This window comes from Coprinopsis cinerea (assembly GCF_000182895.1).
Source record: "Coprinopsis cinerea okayama7#130 chromosome 2 map unlocalized cont3.2, whole genome shotgun sequence".
In the NCBI taxonomy this organism is placed as follows: domain Eukaryota; kingdom Fungi; phylum Basidiomycota; class Agaricomycetes; order Agaricales; family Psathyrellaceae; genus Coprinopsis; species Coprinopsis cinerea.
In genome coordinates, this window is record NW_003307543.1 from 1,646,334 (window position 1) to 1,668,989 (window position 22,656).

The 22,656-nt window shown below is 50.6% G+C and overlaps 13 protein-coding genes across 13 annotated transcripts; 7 read left to right on the forward strand and 6 right to left on the reverse strand.

Moving 5' to 3' along the window:
• Nucleotides 1-131: 131 nt before the first annotated feature.
• Nucleotides 132-1,661, forward strand: CC1G_04291 (ubiquitin-protein ligase E3). The gene is made up of 6 exons (XM_001833260.2): nt 132-400; nt 456-587; nt 643-743; nt 797-1,238; nt 1,284-1,447; nt 1,496-1,661. The coding sequence occupies exons 1-6, from the start codon at nt 143-145 to the stop codon at nt 1,560-1,562; spliced, it is 1,164 nt and encodes a 387-aa protein (XP_001833312.1). The 5' UTR covers nt 132-142; the 3' UTR covers nt 1,563-1,661.
• Nucleotides 1,662-2,322: 661 nt separating this feature from the next.
• Nucleotides 2,323-3,821, forward strand: CC1G_04292 (TBC1 domain family member 5; the record flags this gene model as incomplete). Its single annotated transcript, XM_001833261.1, has 6 exons — nt 2,323-2,327; nt 2,377-2,444; nt 2,506-2,601; nt 2,656-3,046; nt 3,098-3,240; nt 3,292-3,821. The coding sequence occupies 6 exons, from the start codon at nt 2,323-2,325 to the stop codon at nt 3,819-3,821; spliced, it is 1,233 nt and encodes a 410-aa protein (XP_001833313.1).
• A 789-nt stretch (nt 3,822-4,610) lies between these two features.
• On the reverse strand, nt 4,611-6,865 carry CC1G_04293 (DRT111; the record flags this gene model as incomplete). Its single annotated transcript, XM_001833262.2, has 6 exons — nt 4,611-4,843; nt 4,901-5,202; nt 5,257-5,818; nt 5,869-6,100; nt 6,160-6,491; nt 6,634-6,865. 6 exons carry the CDS (start codon nt 6,863-6,865, stop codon nt 4,611-4,613), a joined length of 1,893 nt encoding a protein of 630 aa, XP_001833314.2.
• An 80-nt stretch (nt 6,866-6,945) lies between these two features.
• Nucleotides 6,946-7,540, reverse strand: CC1G_04294 (hypothetical protein; the record flags this gene model as incomplete). Its single annotated transcript, XM_001833263.1, has 3 exons — nt 6,946-7,148; nt 7,202-7,370; nt 7,424-7,540. 3 exons carry the CDS (start codon nt 7,538-7,540, stop codon nt 6,946-6,948), a joined length of 489 nt encoding a protein of 162 aa, XP_001833315.1.
• A 108-nt stretch (nt 7,541-7,648) lies between these two features.
• Nucleotides 7,649-8,432, reverse strand: CC1G_04295 (hypothetical protein; the record flags this gene model as incomplete). Its single annotated transcript, XM_001833264.1, has 3 exons — nt 7,649-7,801; nt 7,860-7,922; nt 7,977-8,432. The coding sequence occupies 3 exons, from the start codon at nt 8,430-8,432 to the stop codon at nt 7,649-7,651; spliced, it is 672 nt and encodes a 223-aa protein (XP_001833316.1).
• Nucleotides 8,433-8,593: 161 nt separating this feature from the next.
• Nucleotides 8,594-9,446, forward strand: CC1G_04296 (hypothetical protein; the record flags this gene model as incomplete). The annotated part of the gene is made up of 4 exons (XM_001833265.2): nt 8,594-8,642; nt 8,699-8,923; nt 8,977-9,024; nt 9,100-9,446. The coding sequence occupies 4 exons, from the start codon at nt 8,594-8,596 to the stop codon at nt 9,444-9,446; spliced, it is 669 nt and encodes a 222-aa protein (XP_001833317.2).
• A 202-nt stretch (nt 9,447-9,648) lies between these two features.
• On the reverse strand, nt 9,649-12,019 carry CC1G_04297 (MRS7 family protein). Its single transcript, XM_001833266.2, has 6 exons — nt 11,539-12,019; nt 11,342-11,485; nt 10,661-11,284; nt 10,422-10,607; nt 9,917-10,373; nt 9,649-9,865 (listed from the first exon to the last, which is right to left on the reverse strand). The coding sequence occupies exons 1-6, from the start codon at nt 11,974-11,976 to the stop codon at nt 9,771-9,773; spliced, it is 1,944 nt and encodes a 647-aa protein (XP_001833318.2). The 5' UTR covers nt 11,977-12,019; the 3' UTR covers nt 9,649-9,770.
• Nucleotides 12,020-12,098: 79 nt separating this feature from the next.
• Nucleotides 12,099-14,182, forward strand: CC1G_13917 (hypothetical protein; the record flags this gene model as incomplete). Its single annotated transcript, XM_002911831.1, has 8 exons — nt 12,099-12,396; nt 12,450-13,004; nt 13,053-13,155; nt 13,202-13,433; nt 13,554-13,676; nt 13,737-13,782; nt 13,845-14,012; nt 14,070-14,182. 8 exons carry the CDS (start codon nt 12,099-12,101, stop codon nt 14,099-14,101), a joined length of 1,557 nt encoding a protein of 518 aa, XP_002911877.1. The 3' UTR covers nt 14,102-14,182.
• Nucleotides 14,183-14,491: 309 nt separating this feature from the next.
• Nucleotides 14,492-17,510, forward strand: CC1G_13918 (GTPase-activating protein gyp7; the record flags this gene model as incomplete). The annotated part of the gene is made up of 12 exons (XM_002911832.1): nt 14,492-14,638; nt 14,695-14,821; nt 14,876-14,986; nt 15,039-16,134; nt 16,184-16,256; nt 16,308-16,539; nt 16,591-16,694; nt 16,744-16,843; nt 16,898-16,934; nt 16,982-17,141; nt 17,197-17,214; nt 17,268-17,510. 12 exons carry the CDS (start codon nt 14,492-14,494, stop codon nt 17,508-17,510), a joined length of 2,448 nt encoding a protein of 815 aa, XP_002911878.1.
• A 1,125-nt stretch (nt 17,511-18,635) lies between these two features.
• Nucleotides 18,636-19,511, forward strand: CC1G_04299 (hypothetical protein; the record flags this gene model as incomplete). The annotated part of the gene is made up of 3 exons (XM_001833268.2): nt 18,636-18,976; nt 19,027-19,180; nt 19,239-19,511. The coding sequence occupies 3 exons, from the start codon at nt 18,636-18,638 to the stop codon at nt 19,509-19,511; spliced, it is 768 nt and encodes a 255-aa protein (XP_001833320.2).
• Nucleotides 19,512-19,631: 120 nt separating this feature from the next.
• Nucleotides 19,632-21,355, reverse strand: CC1G_04300 (NAD binding dehydrogenase; the record flags this gene model as incomplete). Its single annotated transcript, XM_001833269.2, has 9 exons — nt 19,632-19,717; nt 19,774-19,946; nt 19,993-20,097; nt 20,155-20,349; nt 20,400-20,543; nt 20,594-20,968; nt 21,021-21,063; nt 21,116-21,183; nt 21,243-21,355. The coding sequence occupies 9 exons, from the start codon at nt 21,353-21,355 to the stop codon at nt 19,632-19,634; spliced, it is 1,302 nt and encodes a 433-aa protein (XP_001833321.2).
• A 385-nt stretch (nt 21,356-21,740) lies between these two features.
• On the reverse strand, nt 21,741-22,231 carry CC1G_04301 (hypothetical protein; the record flags this gene model as incomplete). The annotated part of the gene is made up of 3 exons (XM_001833270.1): nt 21,741-21,909; nt 21,962-22,141; nt 22,188-22,231. The coding sequence occupies 3 exons, from the start codon at nt 22,229-22,231 to the stop codon at nt 21,741-21,743; spliced, it is 393 nt and encodes a 130-aa protein (XP_001833322.1).
• A 140-nt stretch (nt 22,232-22,371) lies between these two features.
• CC1G_04302 (hypothetical protein) lies at nt 22,372-22,647 on the forward strand (the record flags this gene model as incomplete). The annotated part of the gene is made up of 2 exons (XM_001833271.1): nt 22,372-22,476; nt 22,528-22,647. The coding sequence occupies 2 exons, from the start codon at nt 22,372-22,374 to the stop codon at nt 22,645-22,647; spliced, it is 225 nt and encodes a 74-aa protein (XP_001833323.1).
• Between the last annotated feature and the right edge of the window lie 9 nt (nt 22,648-22,656).

The following is a 22,656-nucleotide window of genomic DNA, read 5'->3' on the forward strand; positions in this document are numbered from 1 at the left end:
CTACCCTCGCAAACTTTTTCTGAGCAGAAGGCGACTCGTCTAATCAGGAAGGAGGCGCCCACGACAATTACAGGGTCCGATTCTGGTCCCGGGCAGGATCAAGCCTGGGTCTTGCGACCTTGCCACCATTTCGCTGTTGACAATGGAGGCCCCCTTGAAAGAGTTAACGAAACTGGAGCGCCTTGCCACAGCCAAAGGCAAGGCTGCCTCGATACAAGGCTCGCTAGACTCTCTCCTTCAGGCACTCCAACAGGCCAAGGTTGCAGCCGCATCCGGAGATGTGAATAGCGACCATATCCAGAATCTCTCCAAGACGGTCGAGGGAAAGAAGAAAGAGGTAGAAGAGCGACAGAAAGAGATTTACTCCAGCATGTCAAGGTTTGGGAAAGCTTGGGACAAGGTGCGCCAATTGTTCATCTCAATAGGCTATTTCCTGAATTCATATGTCTTCCTAGAAATTCACCACCTCCTTGCCCACTTATTCTGATCTTTTCTCATCCCCCGCCTCTGTGGCTGCGCTTCAAAGGACAATTGCTCTACACCTGCTTAGAACAGGTCAATTTGACGTCGCAGAGACGTTTCTCGACGTCAGTGCATTATCATGTTGCGGGAATTTGTATTCAAACAGGCGTTTCGTTTCAGGAAGCAGGCGTTGAAATTTCTCCAGAGATGAGGTCGCAATTCGTAGAACTTCATGATATCCTCAAGGGTTTGAGGAACCAGGATATCACTCTAGCACTCGAGTAAGCTATTCTCGTCCACACCGGCCCTATTCGCTTGCTAATTGACCACATAGTTGGGCTCGTCGTCACCAGGGATTCTTACGAGAACGAGGCTCTCCGTTAGAATTCTACCTCCATCGTTCACAGTATATCAGATTGCTATTGTCTGCGCATCCTCCAAACCCGATTCCAGCAATACGATACGCCAACGAGAACCTCCGACCATTCTACACGGAGCACGAGTCAGAATTCAAGCGTCTTATGGCATGCATAGCATACCTTCCCCTTCATAAACTCCAACACTCGCAATACTCAGACCTTGCTAGTCCCTCACTTCATTTCGATCTTGAAACTTTGTTCGCGAAGGAGTATTGCGCGCGGTTAGGAATGAGTCGGCAGGTCCCACTTCGGGTGGTGGGTGACATCGGTGGTGGAGGTGCACTTTCGAGGATAGAAAAGGGCAAGAAGGTCATGAGGGACAGGAAGAGCGAGTGGAGTCACAACGAGGAGTTACCCGTGAGTTTCCTAAGACTGCCATTCCTTTCCTTGCTTTTGATGCAGTACAATCAGATCGAAATTCCATTACCACCAGAGAACAGGTATCATTCAATATTCGCTTGTCTCGTCTCGAAAGAACAATCTACAGAGCACAACCCACCAATGATGCTAACCTGCGGTCATGTCATCTCCAAGGACAGTTTGCTCAAACTAAATAAATCCGCAGGGTACGTGAACGCTACCTTCTTCTCGATTGCTCTGACATCACACGACAGACGGGCAAAATGTCCATACTGTCCCGTGGAAACCCCTCACAACACTGCATTGAGATTGTATTTTTGATTAGGGATGGAAAGTATTGTATGTATTATTACGCGCACTGTATAGTAGACCAGTTCAATCAGCAGCCGTCAAGGCCCCTATTTATGGCTTGGATGATCCATTACATAACTGTGCCCCTTTCATTCCTCCACCAATCTCATCTTCGCCTAGCACTCGTCCGAGCTTCAGTTCCGCGCCACTTGCATCTAGTGTTGGTCTAGGATGGAACAGATCCCAGTCCACACATCTTTATCAGACCTGAGGTCCGTCTGAGCAACCCCCATCAGGTTGAGCGGGGAGAGGGAAAGTCTCACCACACCATTCATCCAGGGAATCATACCACCACATATTCTCCTCGGGCCTTTCCTTCTCTCGTCTCAAAGACGAAGCCCTAACCGACCGGCTCTTTCCCAAACAAGATGCAAGTTCCAACGAAGCGCCCGGGGTATCGGGACGCAGTATCGCATGGAAGGTGGTTAATTGGGTGTTGCCTAGTTTTGCACTCGTTAACACCTCTAACCTGACGTGATTCTTCTCGCATGTTTTGCCTGTCGCAAAAAGCTTTTTCTTGCCAAACACGAACCGCTGCAAGCTTCGGCACCTCCGAGGACAGGATCCTTGTTGGAGGAATTGAGAAAGTCGAGGAACCGATATTCGGAGTTGTTGGTGGAGAAGACAAGACCTCCGGATGAAAGATTGAAGGGCGTGCCGTCCACGACGACCTCGAAGCCTTTGGAAGTGACGAGGAATGTCAATCTGAACAATCCTCTCAGTCTGCATAATGAGGTGAGTATCGGCAAGCCCTAACTTACCGTAGGCTTATCAAGAGGTGTAGAATCCATGGAACGAGTGGTTTGCAGGGTTGGAGGTCAAAACAACAATTGCTCAAGATGTGGAAAGAACGTATGTTCCTCATGCCTATCGTGAAAGGCCTGTGATTTTATCATCCTGTGAAGCTTTCCAGATATCCCATTCTTCCGGGAAACCGAGATCCAGAGCCAGTTAACCAACATACTTTTCATCTACGCCTCTACGCATCCACGTATAGGTTATCGACAAGGTAGGCTACAGATAGCCCTTACGTCAGGAGATTCAACTGACTACTGTATCCCAGGAATGCACGAACTCCTGGCACCTCTGTATTATGCCATTTATTTTGACTCTGTCGACGAATCTGCTGCCGTCGAGCCTGAACTACGCGAAATATGTTCTGTCGCCTGGATCGCTGCGGATGCCTGGGCGCTCTTTGACACCGTGATGGACGGCGTATCGACATGGTATGAATGGCGGGAACCAGACTATCGAACACTCGCAGCGGAACGCCAACCTGGCATTGCAGGCCACGTGCATCTCGTCGCACCCAACGGGCCAAACGGCCTACAGCCTTGGGTTGCACCGATAGTCAAAGCTTGCAATCATATTCAAAATGAGTTGCTCAAGAAAGTCGATCCTGCTCTTTGGAACGCCATGTCGAAAGCAGGGATAGAGCCTCAGATCTATGGAATGTGAGCCATTGGTTGTATATCCCATGTATCTTTCTGACGATAGCTTCACAGTCGATGGCTTCGTATGCTGTTTACGCGCGAGTTTTCAATGACGGATACAATGAAGTTGTGGGATGGACTGTTTGCATGTGACCCAACCCTTGCGCTGGCGCAATGGGTCTGCGTCGCCATGTTGATTCGTATTCGTGGAAATTGTAAGGCATGTTGTCTCGAGACCTTCCGTACGCTAAACCGTTTCTTCCCAGTAATCAATGCCGACTATAGCTCACAACTTACGACTCTCCTGCGCTATCCATCACCATCTAGACCACTATTGGACGACGCTCCCATCCATACATGTCTTCTCCTTCAGCAAGCCCTTTCACTGCAGTTGTCGCCGACGCCATCGACTGCTGCGACAATAGCAATGGAGAATAGGTCTCTGCTTGGAATCCCAATCGAACCTGCGGAACATCACCCGCCATCGCCCAAGAAACGCGTCCCGTTGACGCGACATCACTCTGGATTTGTACCAACCAAAGCTAACGGTGCCAAGGACGCTTCGACTCCTGGACACAGTCGACAAGCATCTTCACCACCTCTTGGACTGTCAGAAATGCTGTCTCGGGGGTTGCTCGAAAGGGGAGAGAGTCTAGGGATCAATAAGACACTTTTGAGTGCCGTCTCCGAATTAAAGGTGAGTGATTTCAATCCAAGCTTTGATGCTGTTCATATAACACTCTACCCAGAGAAACATACCGGATATATCTGCACTGGTCAAATCGCCAACATATGACTCCACATCTTTCCCCCTCGAGGAAGACCGCCCGGTAACAGAGAGACCGCCTTGGGAACCAAGAACGCGATTAGAGATGGAACGCGAGATATCGACGTTGCGCAACAGAGATAAGCGACTCGGAGACTCTCTGGGATGGATAGTGGATGTACTACTTCAAGATGAAGAGAGCACGGGGGACGTGGAACGGTTGAGAAGACGGAGGAGAGAAGCCGTAGAGTCCCTCTCCTACATCAGGGATGTCCTGATAAGCGAAACGACAGAGCTGGAGGAAGAACGGTTAACGAGCGAGGAGGTGGCTGCAGACGCCAGGAAGAGGAGACAGCAACGGACAGAAAGTTCGACCTCGCCGCCACATCCTGTGATACAAACTCCCACCCCCCCTCTCCCTGTGACTGTGGTTGACTCCGGGACGCGGTCGTCGACAGATCGCAAAGTTATACGTGCTCATCCGAACCCGTTTTCTCCAAACAAATCGATCGTAACCTCCTCATCGGATGGAGCAGACTTGGCGAAGGTTGCACCTTGGAACCATACACGGTCAAGCTTTAGTCGACCAGTGATTGGGCTGCCATCGACCACGCTTCCACGAAAGCCTCCACCTACATCGAGCGGAAATGGCGAACAGAGGAAGTCAGGAGTAGCTTACGATCCTCTGGGCGCGTTGTAGTTCGCAGAATGCGTGCGGGAATCCACCATATAGCAACTCGTAACATGTTCGGGGCCACAGGGAAAGAAATCAATAGTATAACGCAAGAAAGTTGCGCAAAGGTTACGCATGAAGGTGCATTACAGAGGGACGGAAAAGTCTCCCTGACGGAATTTGGCTTCAGGATAATATCTAGCTCGGATAGATCTCCCTCCAAAGTATCTTCCATCGAGTTCCCGGACACTCTTCCACGCCCCAGCTGGTCCGGCAAAGACGACGAAAACCCGTACCGCCTCAGCAAAGTTGGGTGGCAGTGGGTCAACAACATGGACAAGAACTCTCTCAACTGTCCCATTCTTCGAACATTCTTCGCCTGCACCGTGTAATCAGTATCTCATCAGTCATACAAAGAAATGTAAACCAGACATACCAATATCTTGACGAAGATCCTCGTCATCAGCATCGTTGGGATCGACGATGTTGGTCAGAACCAGAATTCGACTGGGTTCTCCGAACCGTACAAGGTCTTCTTTCGCACGCCGATCTTCATTGTTGTTGATGATCTTTCCAATCTTCGGACCTGGTGGTCCTTTTCCTTTTCCTTTGCCGCCAGAGGCTACTTGTTCCAAGGTAAGAGGATTGACAATGCCTGACCCGTCCGCACCCAATCCCTGGCCTTCTTTGTGACCGTACTTCGCAAGAAGACGGGCGCCGAATCCGGGTTGTCCCGGCCTAGATAGATAGGATTAGGTATTTTGGGCAATGATATCGGAGTAGAGACCATACCTCTTGTCTACTGCATCCTCTTCTGGGGTCTGTACCGGTGGGGTGGGTGAGGCCGAAGTTGCAGCTCCCGCGCTTGCCATCGCACTCAGCCTGGCAGCGATGGCTGCGGCCTGCTTCTTCATCTCTTCCGCCTTGTTCTCAAGTGAAGGTGCAGTGCCAACTGGAGGAGCCACGACAGCCGGTGGAGGTGGCACAGTGGGTGGAGCAAATGGATTGTAAGCCAGAGGTGGCGGGGAAGCAGTCCTCATTGGCGGTGGAGGCGCCGCGGGTCGCGTCGACATGGCGAGGCGTCGAAGGTAGGCTTCATCACCTGTCTGCTCTCGAGGAGGGGCAGCAGGCGGCGGGGTCGGGGTCGGCACTGCAGAGGATCCTTCCACGGCATCGGGTTCGACGAGTGGCGGATAGCTGCGTCCTTGCGACATGGCTAGACGACGGAGGTAAGCGTCTTCCCCTGAGAGGTTCTTGTCCATGACCACAGGAGTTGGCGACGGGTCGCGCGGAACATTCGACCTTTCCTCGTCTGTTCGGTTCCAACGATCGAAGCTTTCTCCTTCGTAGCGCCCTACAGACTATAAACCTTTACACCCTGAAATATCAATCCAAATGACATACCTGTCTTGCGCGGTCTGTCATCGTCGTCGGAGCCGGTATAATCTGAATCGGAGTAGCTCCTGCTACGACCATAATCCTTGGACGATTGATATCGGCGCTCTGCAGCCAAGCGCTCCCGTCGTTCAATTCTTTCCCTGGTCTTCCAGAGTTTGTACTCGTTGTAGTCATTGGGTCTCAGAGGGTCGTATTGGTCCATCGGGTCCCAGGTGTTCACGGGTTGTACATGCTTATTCTGCACGGAACTCATTTCAGGACCCCACGCGAAAAAGCTAAAAGATGTTAGGGGCGCACCTTCTTTCCTTTGCCCTTCCCGACTTTCCGCTTGTGTGATTTGAATCCATTTACGTCTTCGTCAAGCACCATGGATGGCGGCTTGACTTTCTTTCCCCATCCTTGTGCATTCTGAGTGTGTGCCCCAGTTGTGGTAGTTGCAGCCCCAGTTACAGTTGAAGATGTGTCGCCGGTGGCTTCAGGGGTCTTCAACTGTGGTGGTGCAAAAATGACCGCGGTGGACGACAACCCCGGGGTGGTAGCGGTGGTGGTACCAGCGGTGGACAGCGTGGTGGAGGTCAACACCGACGCGCCAATCGGGATTCGTGGTGCAGTCGGTTTAGCCTTGTTAGCTGCGGGTCTTCGAATGGGGGCAAATGCCAAAGCTGCAGACCAGCCTTTTTTGTTGTTGCAAATTGGTTGGAGGTAAGGATAGGCAGGAAAGGAATCGTTATTTCAAAGTTGCATTTAGACACATGTTGAGTATGGAGATACCAGCTGTGGACTTTGTCGTTGCGGTTGAGCTCGAACTTGAAGCAGTAGTCGCAGCGGTCGTCGTTGTTGCCGACGAAGTTGCAGGTTGGGCGACGGGTTTGGGGTCTGCTTGTGTGACTTCAGACTTGGGTGGGTCAGGATCTTGAACAGATTGAGAAACAGAGGATTGGTATGTTGTGCCAGAAGAAAACTGAATGCCTCCATAGAGGCCGCCAGCTCTGTTTTTCGACATGGTCGTGGTTGCGGTTCAACTGGAATCATCGCTTCCAATTGTACCTCAAATTGGTACAGCGTGGGAATAAACTACTACATTTAATGCTTCCCATAGATCGCCTCTCGCCCCACTTGCTTCGTTTGCTCATCTCCTACAACCGTTCCGTATACGACTTTGGCAGCCCCAGTGGCCGTGTTAGCCGCTCCTCTGGCAACTTCTGTGGCTTGGGTGGTGATTCCAGACACAATGCCTTTGGTCGGCGCGTTACCAGGTGTCTTGGTCGCGTTCGCCCACCCGTCCTCTGGATTTTCATGAACACGAACGATTGGTTAGAATGTAATCAATAAGCCTTACCTTTGTTCGAGTTCTCATTCAACGGATCGATGTTGGTGGACTCGATGATGCCAGGGCGCGCTTCCACAACACCGGCCTGTTGCTTCAGCGTATTCTTGGCATCCCGGTGGCCAGAGAAGGAACTGGGGCTGGCGCCAGCACCGAACGCCTCTGACGTCGGGTCGTTAACCTGATCCTTCTTTAGGAATCGTCTACAAAACCAGGTAGGGGATTGTAACCCACAAAGTTGGCCTGTCGGGGATCAGGCGTATTGTCATTGGCGGCAGTGGGGTTGGCAATGCCAGGGTAAACCGAACTTCGGCCGGATTGAGCAAGCATGTTGGTATCGTTGAGAGACATGTTGAAAGACTGTTGTTGTTAATGAATACAGTTTCAATTCACTTATATACACCAGACAGGCTTTCGTGGAGAGAGGTGACGCCAGATTTCATTCCCTAAAACCAATAATCACCGGGGGATGATATCACTAAAGTACTTCTCTCGGGCTTCCTTGCTGAGAATATGGACGGCAAAGTTTCCAGCATCAACCATGGCCCAGCCGGTCTTCATTTGGCGTTTTGACTTGGGAGGCAATGTCACAGGTGGAGTTCGCTCGAGCAGCTAAGGGAGATATTCGTCATTGTCAAGTTCAAACTGGACGGGGACGTCTCCAACTCACCACTTTGCGCACAGCCCGAACAACAGAGTCGATAGCTCCCCGTCCCTCAGTTCCTTCTTTCACCTGACGCAAGAGTTGAACCCTGAATACCGAAGGACTCTGGGAAGAAGGACTCACCTGAGCATAGACGTACCAACTCCATAGCCCACTCGTTGCATCATAGATTGATTCTCCAGCGTAAGTTCCACCCCGTCCTCTTCTCCCCTGCGGGAGACGCTCGGGCAATTCGGGCCCGGGAGGTGGTGCAACGGCTGGAGTCACCACTAGCTGCGATATATCCAGATGAGGGGACTTTAAGAGCTGAGCGTGAAGTTCCCTCAAGACTTCGGGCGTGTCTTCAGGTATTGGGGGCGCATTCTGTCTCCGTGAAGCAGGTATAGATTGTGGTGTCCGTCTTGCCACAGGCTCAGGGTCTACGAACCAAGGAATGCCCTGGTTCGCCGTCGTCGTCGCGTTAGCATCGCGCAAGGACGTCGTTGAAGCAAATCCGCGAAGCAATTGTCTGTTGACCGTCCAAGAGGAGGAGAGACAGCGACGAAAAGCAGAGGAACAGCGCAAAGTGGTGGAAGCCATTATTTCGAATGGAAGAAGTGAAGCCACGTGAATTTGATTTCAGGACGCTTGTCAAAAGTTTGAAGCACCGCACGTCAAACGATCATCGGTCGACGCAGCAACCCCACTCTGTCTTCAAACAACCACCTACCCTTTTCTTTATTTCCTTTAATCTTTCTTGAATGGGTGTCCGAGCAGGTGTAGTCGTTTGTGTCACCAGTTTCCTGCTGGGTAAATATTCATAGTTGCAATACACCTGGTATTCGACTGACCTGTTGGTGTTTCAGGTGCTCTCTTCACCCACTGGATTGCGGACTCGCTCACCCTGTGGAAGTCCCCCGTCACAGATGAGCACTTGTGGACCGCAGCATCTTACTACTCTATTCTCGCAAAGGGTCCACCAGAGACCCTCTACTTCCTCGCAGCCATCACAACGCTTGGAGGTACAACCCTGCTGTGGAGTCTCAACGATCTCCGTGCCGAAAACATCATGTTCGATGGAGGCAGCATATGTACGTCTTAAAATATTGCCCCATAACCACATCATACTTATGGCCGTCCACAGTCCTATTTGCAACGACCGTTTACATTTACCTGAACACCGTTCTTCCAAGTACGTGTGACAACTCAAATGCCATTAAGCGCCAAGTCTCTAACACCTTAGCCTTTTTCCCATTTCAACCACAAGGCATCTTTGCCAACTTCAGTACTATCCCTATGCATCAGATTAAAGACGCTGTCCCCCAAGCCCTCCGCACCGCGACACTCGACCTCGCCTCTAACCACCTCATCTGCAGTGTTGCGCTGACAGGTGTCTTGGCATTGCAAGCTGGCAGACTATGGGCCGAAACTTCAGGCGACGACGATGACGACTATGTTATGGTCGAACCTGTGAGCGACACCTCATCCAACACTACCAAGTCGAACGCCATTTCAAGAGCTGCAAGTAAAGGCCCGGAATCTCGCTCGGACGAGTCGCATGAGGTCAAGCTGCCCTCGGTCACGTCTCTTCGCGTTGACCCCATCCCTACTTGAACCCTATCCGACCACCAGGAGCGTTTGTCTGACGTGTAACGCTCGCGATTTTTGGTCAATGCCCTGCTGATGAACCTACTTCTGCCCTCCCCATTCAACTGGATTCTATATTTTGGCTCTTTGCTTCACCTCCCTCTGCTCGCATCTGCTTTTCTCTTAGTAACTACTTGGTATCTCACGACACACTGACGGCTGCGGATTTCTGTAAAAGTAATGATGATTGTTTTATATCTAATGTTCAACCAAACGAGATTCAAATAAATAAACAAAACAAAGTAAAAGCGGATTGATTAATCTAATTCAGAGGGTATTAGTCTAATTCCTCTATTCCTGGACGATGTCCTCCTTCCTGGGCTTGGAGTTCTTGATTTCGTGACCTTGCCCGATGATAGTCTGCGCATCGTCATCCATGACAATTCCTAGATGTCGGTCAGTATAGACAGCAACGACAAACTAGGCAGAAGGCGTACCCAAACCCTCTTCCCTCACGAGCCCTAGCACATGCTCCAATTCGACATATCCATCTTGATCAACGTCCAACTTTTGGATCACGGCTTGGCCAACTTCCTCGTCCGGCTTATGCTTAATGACAGAGAACGCCTTTTCAAGATCCTGAACCGAGATCCTTCCTTGAGCGTCAGCCTTGATCAACTGGAGGGAGCTTCCAACACGGTCATCGTATTCCTGGAGTTGGGTATCGATCTTGGTCAACATGGATCGAATGCGCTTGGTGAGAGCACCAGAGGGTGACTTGGGATCTTCCTCGGCTTGCAAGTTCTCTTCCATCAGTGCGCGGAGTTCGTCACGTTCCTTCAACACGCTAGATTTAGAGGAGAGAACCATGAGGGCGTCGCTGAGTTCATTGAGCTGATCTTCGGTCAGACGTGCGTCAGTGGGGCTAGGAGTTTCGAGGACTTCGGGATGGAGCTATGTGCATGTGTGAGCGTTGGAAGGGTGTTTCAATGATAGAAGAACGTGCCTCAGAGTCAGGAAGCAAGGCCTCGGCAGCACGAGCTTCAGCTTCTTCAGCCTCACGCTTAGCTCGGCGAGCATCTTCTTCCTTCTGTTCCTGCTCGGCTTCATCGTCAATGAGTTCCTGTTGTTGTTGCAAGACTTCCAATTTCTGCTTGTAGCTGGCGTTGTCGTCCACTTCCAATTCGGCTTCGTTGAGCTAGATGCCGTGTCATTAACAACTCAACTATACATTCCAAGACAAAACTTACAAGGTTATCGGGCAGACCAGAAAGGACACTCTCCAAGCTTTGAATCACGGCTGACCTGCCATCTTCATCGTCGCCAGGTTTGCGATCAAAGTTGAAAGCACGTCCGAGGATAAGCAAAACACCAGAAACACGTTGATGCAAATGGAGATGAATCCAAGTGGTCAACTCTTCGCGCAGCCGAGCAGGGGAGATTCCTCCGGTTCGAATACCACGGGACTGGCACGCAGCCTGCAGTTCCGAAGTCGAGAGAGTATCAACACCTTCCGAGTCGATGAGCTGATCGTCCCGACGCAGATGCAAAAGCCGAGTTCGGATTTGTCCACGCAAGAAATTGTCCGTTCCGAAGGCGTTCAAGCCCATGTACCGTGACATTGAGACGAGTTGAGGACGAGACAAGTTGTCCAGAGTCAAGTCGTCGTCGAACAGTTTGGCAACGTTGATAACATCTGCTGAAGAGGGTACTTCACCAGTGGCGCGAACCTTGCGGAAGAACTCTTTGAAGGCTTCGGAACCGACGATGTGGGCATTGGCTTTGAGGCCTGACTCGCGCAGCGTTTCTTGCAAGAACTTGGCCATGTCCAGTCGGACTCGAAGCAGCTTGCGTTGCTTCTCTTCCTAGAATTTTGTCATGAGTGACGTGACCGGCGAGGTTGGGAAAAAACGATGACTGACCGCCGCGTATTTGTCCTCAAAGGTGGAGGGCAACATGTTGGGGAAGAGTTTCAAAGCCACAGGGAGAAGCAATTCCATGAAAGGAACGACGAGGAACACGGAGAAGGGGACGAGACGCATGAGGTCCTGAGTCGTTCGTTTCAACTACAAAGGTGCAACGTCAGCACGGCTCGGGGCAAGGAATAGAATGAGCTTGCCTGTCGTCGTTCACGGCGTGTCAGGGTGTGACCCTGCAAGACCTTCCATTGAAGCTTGCTAGAGATTCTGACTTCGGAGACGAGCAGCTTGGAACCGTGCCAGTAGTGCTGGGCTTCGTGTTTGACCTTTTTCCAAACTCGGGTGGAGAGGGGGAGTTGGGGTTCCTTGGGTGCAGGTGGCGCTGCTGTCTTCACTTCAGGGTCTTTGGACGGCGCAGAAGAGTCTGACTTGACTGTTGAAGACGGCGACGAAGGTGGTGGTGGCTTTGCATTTGAGGTTGAAAGGAGACGGGGAGGATTAAGGGATTGTGTGTTGTAAAGTAGCGGACGGGAACGAGCGGCGAGGACGAGTTTTTTGTTTGTTGACTGGATAAGTGCTGCGCGGCTAGACGAGTGGATGAGGTTCGCAGGGCAGCTGCGCGGAATCCATAGAGACATGCAGAATATTAGTAGTCGTGACTAGCCGCCCAACGTACTTCGCATTCGAAGCGAGACTGAAAAGTCCACGCCTTTCCCTGTCATATTCACCTCCTTGTTTGGCTCTGTTGTGCTCATTCTCAATGTCGACCTCTGACCTCCTCAATCCCGAGTCTCCCGCCTACAAGAAGGCCCGTCGCCAGTTCTACAAAGCTACAAAGAACAGGCCTCCTGTTTCAGAAAAGGACTGGACACCCTTCAGAGCCGCTGAGAAGCGATACAAGGCCCGCTTTCCACCGCCTGATCTCTCCAATGTCCTCGATCTCGCACAACTAGATCCGTCAAGGGAACATGAGATCACCCAAGGTGTTTGGAAGGGCTCTCTAGATCCCGTCGAGTATAGAAGAGTTGGGTCGGCCTACACAATACCAGACATACCTGGTGCGCACCAGTGTCGATCTAACCATCTAAATATAACGCCAAGTCTGTATCAGGCCTAGTCATTCTGCCCTCCTTTGTCTCTCATAAAGACCAACGAAACCTCATTCGCTGGGCTTTGGAGAGGCAAGCTCGTCACCCGAATCCCACCAACCTCGATGTCCATTATCACCTGCCAAAGGAAGGTCTTTGGAATCGGTACCTCCAGGAGCCGGAAACCACCATCCGCCCAAAAGCTGTGGACTCAGATGTAGTGGATGTTCCTTCCCCTGGTCCTCGGCAACTGGTCAACAACACCCCCATATCCGTAGACAACGTGAAAGAATTGGTCGTGACCCCGAAACCTCCACCGGCGCCCTCTGCAACTGTCCAACCTGCCTCTGCGTCGTCTCTGCTGTACAAACTCCGATGGGCGAATATTGGATGGTATTACCACTGGGGCACGAAACAGTACGACTTTTCGCAGGGAAAGGGAGATATTGACGAAGAATTGCACGACATCTGTCGCAAGGCTGTTCATTCCGTTGATTGGAAGGAGGTCTACGAAGGAACCCAACTCGAATGGGAGCAACCTGAGGATCCAGAGTGGAAATATTGGAGAGATACATATGGTGGGTTTCTTGTACCTCTAACAGGCCCTTGGCTAAAACCTTTTCAAGAACCCGACGCTGGAATCGTCAACTTTTACCAAACTAAGGACACGCTCATGGCACATGTCGACCGCTCCGAAGTATGTGCAACATCCCCTTTGGTGTCGATATCGTAAGTTGCTTCGCTTCATCCCCTGATCCAACGCTGATTTTCGTAGCCTCGGGAACGCGTCTGTCTTCTTGATTGGTGGAAACACTCGAGAATCTGAACCAATCCCTCTCCTCCTTCGCTCAGGCGATGTTGTGATCATGTCAGGACCTGTGGCAAGGCGAGCATACCACGGAGTGCCTAGAATCTTGGAGGAGACCCTTCCCCCTCATCTACAAGGAGACTCGGACGACTGGCGACCTTTCGCGCGATACATGAAAACCACGCGAATCAACGTTAATGTTAGACAGGTATTTCCGATGGGTTTCAATGCTGAAGAAATTCTGCAGAAAGTGGATACGCATTGCAGCCAGTAGAATTAGCGCTCAATCAATCGCCTTGTTTGTGCTTGTTCGTGTTAGGAACGAAAGGTCTTCGGCAACACGGCCGACTGTACAGTTTTGAAAATTAAGGTTCAGCGTACTCATCGTCAGCACCGCTCCGCTAATCAGCACATCCCCGACGATACAATGGAAAACGACGCTGTAAGTCTGCATTATTGACGATGGGCAAGGCAGGGCATTGACACTGGGCGATGTATACAGGGTGTCCTTGTCGATCTCTACGTTCCCCGCAAATGCGCGGCAACCAGTGCGTTATTACTTGGCTCAAACGAATAGCAACGATTTAACGCAGGAATTCTTGTCTAATAGACCGACTCATTACCGCTAAGGATCACGCATCCGTTCAAATTGTCATCGCCGATGTCGACGCCAACGGCCGGGCCCTTACCACTGGCACCACCTTTGCCCTTAGCGGCCAAGTGAGATCCCAGGGAGAGAGCGATGACTCCCTTAACAGACTGGCGACCAAGGCTGGACGTGAGTCCAATTCCGTTTCTTGTAACTTGGTGGTTCTCACTGTTTTGTTGATTCTAGTGTTGAGAAACGTCTGGTCATACCAAAAGTAAAATTCTGGAGATTAGTTCGGGACGACTTTTTCCATTGTATTCAGCCGCTTTCCTATTGCATTTCCATTCACGCATCCTGAATATCCCCGCGCTTTGAGAAATTTAAGAAGGCTGCACTCAATCCTGCATCTCTCGAAATCTCTCTAATTATAGCCGTTGGCTTGGCACTGCACGTGACTATGACGCTGGATTAATGTGTGCAGGAATCGCAGCGGCGCGCAGTCTTTCCCGCAAAGCCCATGAGCACAAATAATCTCGCACCTGCTGCGATTTGATGGTTCAAATCCCTCCTTCTCTTTCCTCCTCGTTTGAGAGCACCTTGTCCACAGAATCTGTAGGAAAAATCCCTGAATCACTGTCTACAAAGCTCATTAACAATAGTCAGACTCGATGGTCGAAATCAAGCGGACAGAGGCCCCCAGAGTCGACGATGACTCGGAGAGATACAGATTGCTATACAGCAAATCAAAGGTCTATGTTCACCCAACAGCCTATTCCAGAGACAACATTCCTGGTTTCGTGGCATTGGTGAAGCGGGTAAGCGCCCAGTTGCAACTGTTGTGGAGAACATCGCTCACCGGATCCAACTTCAGGAGGCCACCAACCCTATTTACCTCTTGGCATGGATTCCAGAGACTCTGTTGAATGAGAAAGGACCATCTGAATGGGACAAGTTTGTCAAGATTGAAGAGAAACATGGCACCGCCGACGAGGACGATGGTGAGTTCCAGTGGTCCTTGCATAGCAGCCTTGTACTGACTGTGCAATCTTCAGACGTCGTGCTCATCGACTTTCCAATTCAAAGACCTGAATCTTACGCATTCTCCGTTCCTTTGACGTCCATATACTCTCTCATTGTTCACCCGCCGTCACTCTCGTCTTGGTGTGCGTTCATTCAAGTATCCTCGCAACCTGGCACTGACTCGAGCCTCTCCAGATGGATCCATTGCAATCAATCTCATAAACGGCGATACTCTACCAACGTTGCACTTCCACGACGACGAATCCAGCTCGTTCACGCTACAAAGCCCCCGCACGACCACTGCTTCTGGAAGTAATGTCACCGCCTACCCTCCGCCACCCACCCAAGGCACCTCTCATGTTCCGAAGGCCGTCACCTCTTGGGGCGGTGAAGACGTCATCTCACGACTGCGCCAATACGCCCATGTGCTGCGCTCGACCCTTCAACCGAGCCTATTTCTGATTGATCCCTCAAGAGCCGACATCGAGGCCCATTCGACCCAAATCTTTTCTGACGATGCTGTCGATGACATTCTCGCCCAGTCGTCATATGCAAACTCACATTCGCCAGTGCCTGCACACCGACGACCCAGACCTCTGTCGACAGCAAATGGGTCGAGTAACCCGTACTCCCAGAGATCCTCAGTGCTCCACAGGTCTCTTGGGTCTCCACCTATTTCCCCGGCCCAGTCTCAGTCAAGCTCACAAGCCCGAACCGCCCTCCTCCAGTCCTTCTCTAACATCACACGAGCCACACGCCATGCAGCTCAGAACATCCTCTCTCACCCCCTGGCCAGACCCATCGTGCCCCACCTCCCCGATCCCGTAAAGAGTCTTGTGAACGCGAACGGTGAATGGGGCAGTTGGGTGGAAAAAGGTGGAGTGGGTGAGTTTGAGAGCGCACGGGTGTATCTGGCGAGGTGGGCGAGGATTGTAGCTGAGGAGGGTGAGAGGGCGCGGAGGCTGGAGGCACAGGCGCTGCCTTCGTCTTCGAGTTTGGCGGAGGAGTCATCGTCGTTGGGCGTGTTTGAGTTGTTGCATTCTACTTCGAATTTGCCTCCACCGAAGACGTTGAGAGATCCATCTCACCCTGTGGATGAACATACTTGGGAGAGTTGGTTTGATGGAGAGGGCAGGCCGAAGATCAGGGAAGAGGAGATGAGGAGGGAGGTGTTTAGGAGAGGTATTTCTTCCAAGGGAACCCTCAGACAGAAGATTTGGCCGTTCTTGCTGGGTGTGCATGAATGGGACACCACTGCGGCACAGAGGGAGGCGGCGTGGAAATCTAAGCGGTAGGTTTCATTCCTTTGTCGAGATGTCGGTCACTCAGATTCTTCGTAGGGAGATCTATCAGAAGACCAGGGACGAATGGTGTGGGGTTCCAGAAGTATTCGATCGACAGGATGTTATTGAGGTCAGTATTTACTACCCTATTTCCTCGGGCAGGCCATTTACATCTGTACAGGAGAGGCACCGAATAGACGTCGACTGTCGCCGTACAGATCGCAATCAGCCTCTTTTCTCGGCACCCGCTGAAATACCTACAACAGATCTAGACGATGAGAAGGGGATCAACAGGCGCTACTCGACTATATCTCCCAACATGAACGATATAGGAGCCCAGTCTCCGAGCAATGAGCACGTAGACCGGATGGCTGGAATTTTGTTGACCTACAACTTTTACGAGAAAAGTTTCGGTGAGTAGAACCCTGACTCGATTGCGAAACTTCATCTCTGAGGGCGTTTAGGATATGTGCAGGGAATGTCGGATTTATGCGCGCCTCTATACGTCGTTATGGCGGGTGATGAAGCGATGACCTTTTGGTGTTTTGTGCACTACATGACTCGCATGGTAAGGCTTCGTGTGTAAGTTGGATCTGTTAAACTGACGGGCGGTGTAGAAGAAGAATTTCTTGAGAGATCAAAGCGGCATGAAGCAGCAGCTTTCAACACTTCAGCAATTGATTGGTGTCATGGATCCCGAACTGTTTAGACACCTTGGTACGTGCCATTCAGACGTTTTACCGTATTGAACCTAGCTGACTTTTTCCAAAGAAAAGACCGATGGAATGAATTTGTTCTTTTGCTTCAGGTTTGTTTGCTCTCCAGCCCGCGGCTACCCACTGACAGATTGCATAGATGGGTTCTTATCGCGTTCAAACGCGAATTCCCGTTCGACGACGTTCTACGGCTTTGGGAAGTACTCTGGACAGATTACTACAGCACCAGCTTCGTTCTTTTCGTCGCGCTGGCAGTTCTAGAGTCGCACCGAGACATGATTCTACGCTACTTGGTGGAGGTTTGTACACGTCATTTACTTTGCCAGAACTTGCGCTCATTTTCGCCTACTTCAGTTTGACGAGATTCTAAAGGTATGATATTGTACACTGGAAACATTCTACAGTGAAGTTTACCAAAGACGCAGTACTGCAACGAACTCAGCATGACGATCGAACTCGACACCACCCTCGCCCAAGCCGAGGTCCTATTCCTCTCCTTTGCGCAGCTAGTCGCAGATATCGATAGAAGAAAGGCCGAGCAAGCTTCTCAAACTAACCAACTTCGTAACCGTGTAACAGGACAGACTTCCGCCGCCGAGACTGCTGCTGTTTTGTCCCGAGTTGAACTTTCCGACGATTTGAGAGACCTGTTGAAGACTTCGCGTTGAGTTTCGATTTGCTTTCTGGTCTGGTAGCTACTTTTGGTTGCTTTGTTACGTTTTTTTTTTTAGTACGAGCCCGTACAAGCTCGACGTTGTAATTGATAGAGCGAGAAACACGATTTACTCTACTGCACGCCATGGAAAGTACAGTCATTACCCGGCCAGTGGGAAATGACCCCCCAGTGGGAAGGATGATTTTTGTAACCTGGGTGTCATGGAATCTCCCTCGGAGAAATTGTTTTGGGGTAGATAGATAGGTAATGCACTCTGGATAGCAGTTTGAAGACTATCGGTCTAAAGAGACACTTGCGATACTCAGTAGATGGTGTCGAAAAAGTGATTTTTTCAGTATTTTTAAGATTCACTCATATCTACCCTCATTGGGAGCGAAAAAAAGGGATATAAGTGCTTCTTCAGTTTGTATCTACTACGTTAGCGCGTATACATGGGTTGAATAGAAGAATTCCACGAAATCGTTAGTCTTGAGGAGGAGGGGGAGGTCAAGCACTGATGGCACCTGTCACACACCAAAAGGGGAAAGACGCGACACGTCTGAAAAACCATCCTCTTCACGATGTGTCACGAAATTGACCTCACACTGAACGGTAAACACCTCGTCCAACTCGAAAAGAAGAAGGATGCGGATGAAAACGAACAATATGACGACGAAATGGAAGTCAAGGACTTAGACGATTAACGAGGTCCTTGCCTTTTGAGGAAACATCAATCTGTGACTTGATGTGACAGTCACGTCCCACTGGCTAGGTATGGGGCCGATAACGAGCACCTTCACTGATTTTCAAATTTCTATCCATTTACTGCACAAGTCCATTGATTAACTGCATACTCTAGTACCTGTACCTATATTACATCCCAGTATCAAGTTTATTTTACGGAGAGGCCATCACAGAATTTCTCCGACACATTTCCAATTTTGCTGTCCCACTGGCCGGGTAATGACTGTACGCGTCACGGCCGCGTTCTTCAGGCCCTCTTATGTTTTGCTTCCGTTGATTTGATGGCGTGGGCGGCGACGCGAGTCAGCACGAGTCTGAGCGCGGTTTGGTCGACAGAGCTTCAAACGTCACCGCAATGTCAAACCTCACAATCCTTCGCCAATATGCGGCAAAAATGCCCAGCAGTCTACCCAACGCTGTACTATTCCAGTCCTCTGACAAATACCTGACTATCTTCGATGCGTACCCCAAGTCCATATTCCACTTTCTCATTTTGCCTCGAATCGAGGATGGTGCAGTCGCTGGAGAGGAAAGCCAGGGCAAATTTTCAGTTCAAGAGCTGCGCAATCTCAAGGCTCTACTGAGAACGTCCGATAAACAGAAGGCGAAGAAGCTGATCGAAGAACTGAAGAGTGAGGCTGACAGTGTGAAGAGGCAGATTGAAGAAGAGATGGTGGAACGCTACGGGTTCAAATGGGGTGTGTGGGTCGGATTTCATGCTGTACCATCCATGGAGTAAGTTTCTCCAAAGTCGTCCCCAATCCTATTGAATCATCGTACTATAGGCATCTCCATTTGCATGTCCTCTCTGCAGACCTGGTCTCTGAGAAAATGAAAAAGAAGAAACACTACAATTCCTTTCATCCTTCACTGGGTTTCTTCCTACATATTGACGACGTTCTCGAGTGGTTTGAATCAACACCAGAATACTTCGAACAGGTCAGCCAGAATATGCGATGCAACCCACTTATTCACTTATTCTCTGAACATTATACAGGTGACAGAACTAAACCCAAAGAAGTACGAAAGCCTACTGAAGGACAGCCTCGCTTGCTTTACCTGCGGCTCAGCCATGAAGAACATCCCAACACTAAAAGTCCATTTACAAGAGGAATGGGACAAATTAGAGAAAAAGTTTAAACGACCAGCAGTAAAGAGAAAGATGGTTGAACACCCAGTGGAGGATCAAGTGGAAGGTGCTAGGGAAGGGAGGAGCGAAGTTGGAGACGATGAGAACCCGTCAAAGAAAGCAAAAAAGGATGGCCAATAATACAATATGTCTTTCGTATTCCTGTTCGTTCTAGCCAAAAGAAACAGAACCGCAAGAAGATATCTGCCAGGGGTGGCCTTTACTTCCTCTACTGGGATCTACGGTTTTCCGTGTCCCAGGTCACTGGGCCAAAGCCTTCGTTTTCGCCCTCGACGCTTCAGCAGCGGTACGGATAGCCCAAGTCAACTCGTATGTTCGGACGGCATCTATCAACAAATGAACACCGAGTCGAGCAAGATAGAACTCCAAAGTGGACCCCTACCTTCATAATTGCTGAGAATATTGCCCGATTCCGAGTCATCATCTTCGATCTTGTCGATAAAGTTTGAAATTTCTGAGAAGAAGGGATCATCGTCAGGGAAGGTCATTTGAGTTTCGTTGTCGTCTCCTGGCTGGCGAATATAGAGGATGGGCTGGACATAGGGGTTCACGAGCCTGTGATACCGTCAGAACATGTGCTGCCGACTGAACAACGACTCACTTTAGGTTATAGCCATCCGCGTAGACCTCGAGTTCGCAACTGTAGTTCTGGCCTTGCAAGGCGACCACGTGCACAAAGTTGCCCACAGCACCATTCTCATATTTCCTGGGAGTTGACAGGAATCAGCGAAGCTCGCCGAAGAGGAAAAGAAAAGTCCCCCACCAGGTCGCGGAAGTAACACGAGGGATTCTATTCTCTGGTGCGATCTTGCTTTCATCGACAGTCATTTTGGACAGTTGACCAGCATGTTCATCCCATTCGAGGGAGTGAGCCACCACCGTGGACAAATCGACTTCGCCACCGAAGTAACGAGAGAGATCGCAGAAGTGCGTTCCTTGTTCAATCACAGGCCCGAAACTGTCGATAGTAATGAGAATTAGGCAGACGGGACAGTCGGTCCATCGCACCTCTTGGACTTGTCCCACCAGTCAGGCTTTGCAATGGCCTCATATGCGCAAGCATAGCGAGCGATGGTGCACATGACAGTAAGATGGTTGTCGTGAATAATTTTCTTCATCATCTGGACGGCCTTGAGATAACGCAACATGTAACTGACCGATAGTGAGCATCATAAGCTTCCGTTGCAAAGCAATGGACGAACCCGACGGAGCAAATGGTCTCGCGGTCGCTTATTGCTTTCGCAACTGCATAGGAATCTTTCATCTCTTCAAGAGGACCTGTCGCAACCGGCTTCTCCACGAACAATGCGACGTCTGGGAAGTGTTCCAGAAGTTGTATTTCGATGTTCCTTCCCGGCTTTTCGGTGCCTCTGAACATAGGGGGACTCCCAATGACGACGGCTCGAGGCGTCTCCTTGGGAGTCATGGTCTGGACAAATTCCTCGAGGTTCTTGCATACCCTGGTGTTCTGATAGGCAGAAACGACGAACGAGTCCCGCTTTTTGCCAAGAACTTCATTCGCTCGTCGTGTGTCAGGGTCAATCAGCGCGACGACCTTCAAGCGCGGCCCAAGTTTACTGGAATAGGTTGGATAAGAAGTGGGTCCGACAATAGTCAAATGGTACGTACTGCTCGAGACGGAAGGAATGATTCCATGGACCCTCGGGTGATCCTGGGGAGATGCTTTAGGTGACAGTCACTTCACACAACTCCTTGGCACATACCAAACATAATATTACCGGCGCCGACGAAGAGAACATTGAAAACGTCGTGACCTCCAATGTGTTCAGTCCTGGAGACCAGTGAGCACATCTTGAGGCAGCCGCGCCCAAAGAATATGGGTCCACTCACTTGTCCATGGGTAAGAGTTTGGAGGGATCAATGGACGGCCTTCGAACTAAAGGCTGGCCTATACGACTTCTAGCATACTCGTTCTTTGCGGGCATAGTAGTGTTAGTCGCCATGGAGTTCGAATCGCTGCCAAAGACACTTTGATATCAGTGAGCTATTTTTCTGAGTCGAAAGGCGGAGGCCGTTACCTGAGTAGGAGGGCTTGGGGGGAAAGGAAAGGAGAACAGACTGCTATATGAACGAAAAGTGAGTTGGCCCCAAGGGGAAATAGCGATCGATCGACGCAATTTCCTAAATCATAGGCTCTTGAAATAGGAATAGAGCTCCTCAGCAGCTCCAATAATCTCGACCGAAGGTAGGGACGCCGTAAAGCAGTTCAACCGTGGCAGCCCCAGGATCTTGTCACACTGGTGATGTGATTCAAGTCAAGCCTACATGAAGATACATTTGATTCGTTGGGGAATATCGGGGCAAGATCCGGAGGAAGTGGTGAGAAATCTAGGATGAGGGAGGTTCCATGACCTGTTGGCGCCGCGCTTGTAGTTCGGTTTTTCTCCTTTCCGCAGCCTCGAGTCGCTCTGTCATCGCCTTTAATTCCTCCTTAAGTTTGTCGTTCTCCTCGCTTAGCTTCATGACATTCGATGCTCGCTTTTGCAGCTTCTGGAACCTGTACATGGGGAGGTCAGATAACACAATGTGCCCCACCCCATATCGCTTACTCGGTAGTCTCCGTCTGCTCAGGCGTTGCGAAACCGAGGTCAAAGCTAAGCTCGCCAGAGGGGATATCCGGGAGCAACGTCTTCGGCGCAGCTGCCGCCTGAGGCTGCTCGCAGGACTCTGTCGAGTCTGTCACCGAGCGATCCTGTTCATCGACTTGGTCGCGGTGGCCATCGTCCCTTCTACGCGAGTTCGTCAAAATTCTTGGTAAGGAATGTTTCAACCGACCCAGGATGAATCTGTTGCGTCGCGTCGCGGCTGGTGTCGTCCATGAGCAAGAAACGAAGGTGGTCGTCAAGTGTTAAGCATCGTCCAAGCGTAGCCAACCGATATGCATTGCCGGAAAGTTTGAGTTTGTTTAGAACCTCAGAAACCAGATGGTTCCCAGGGCGCGTCTCTGCTTTCGACCTCCATGTTGCACATTGGCCATGCTGTCGTAGTTTTGTCTGCAACTTTCTTCGCAGTGGCTGCCTACGCAGTTCTGCTCAGTGCGTTCATTCCGAGTACAGACATCCCTGTACGCTAAAACATGTTCTCACAATGTGCTCCTGACTGACTTGCTTCGTAGCTCCTTGACGCCCTCAAGGGTGACACCCACTACAAATACTTTGTCATCCTTTTGGTGCCAACAAGTGCCTACTTCGTGATCGCCAATTGGGTCGGATGGCAATACTACCAGAATTCCTAACTTCCAGCA

Bases quoted from the DNA above. Each gene is read 5' to 3' on its own strand.
- CC1G_04291 (XM_001833260.2), top strand. From the start codon at position 143: ATGGAGGCCCCCTTGAAAGAGTTAACGAAACTGGAGCGCCTTGCCACA. The intron at 744-796 runs GTAAGCTATTCT...TTGACCACATAG, and splicing joins GATATCACTCTAGCACTCGA to TTGGGCTCGTCGTCACCAGG. The intron at 1,448-1,495 runs GTACGTGAACGC...ATCACACGACAG, and splicing joins AAACTAAATAAATCCGCAGG to ACGGGCAAAATGTCCATACT.
- CC1G_04297 (XM_001833266.2), bottom strand. From the start codon at position 11,976: ATGTCTCTATGGATTCCGCGCAGCTGCCCTGCGAACCTCATCCACTCG. The intron at 11,486-11,538 runs GCAAGCTCATTC...GCACCTTTGTAG, and splicing joins CACGCCGTGAACGACGACAG to TTGAAACGAACGACTCAGGA. The intron at 11,285-11,341 runs GTCAGTCATCGT...ACAAAATTCTAG, and splicing joins TTGAGGACAAATACGCGGCG to GAAGAGAAGCAACGCAAGCT.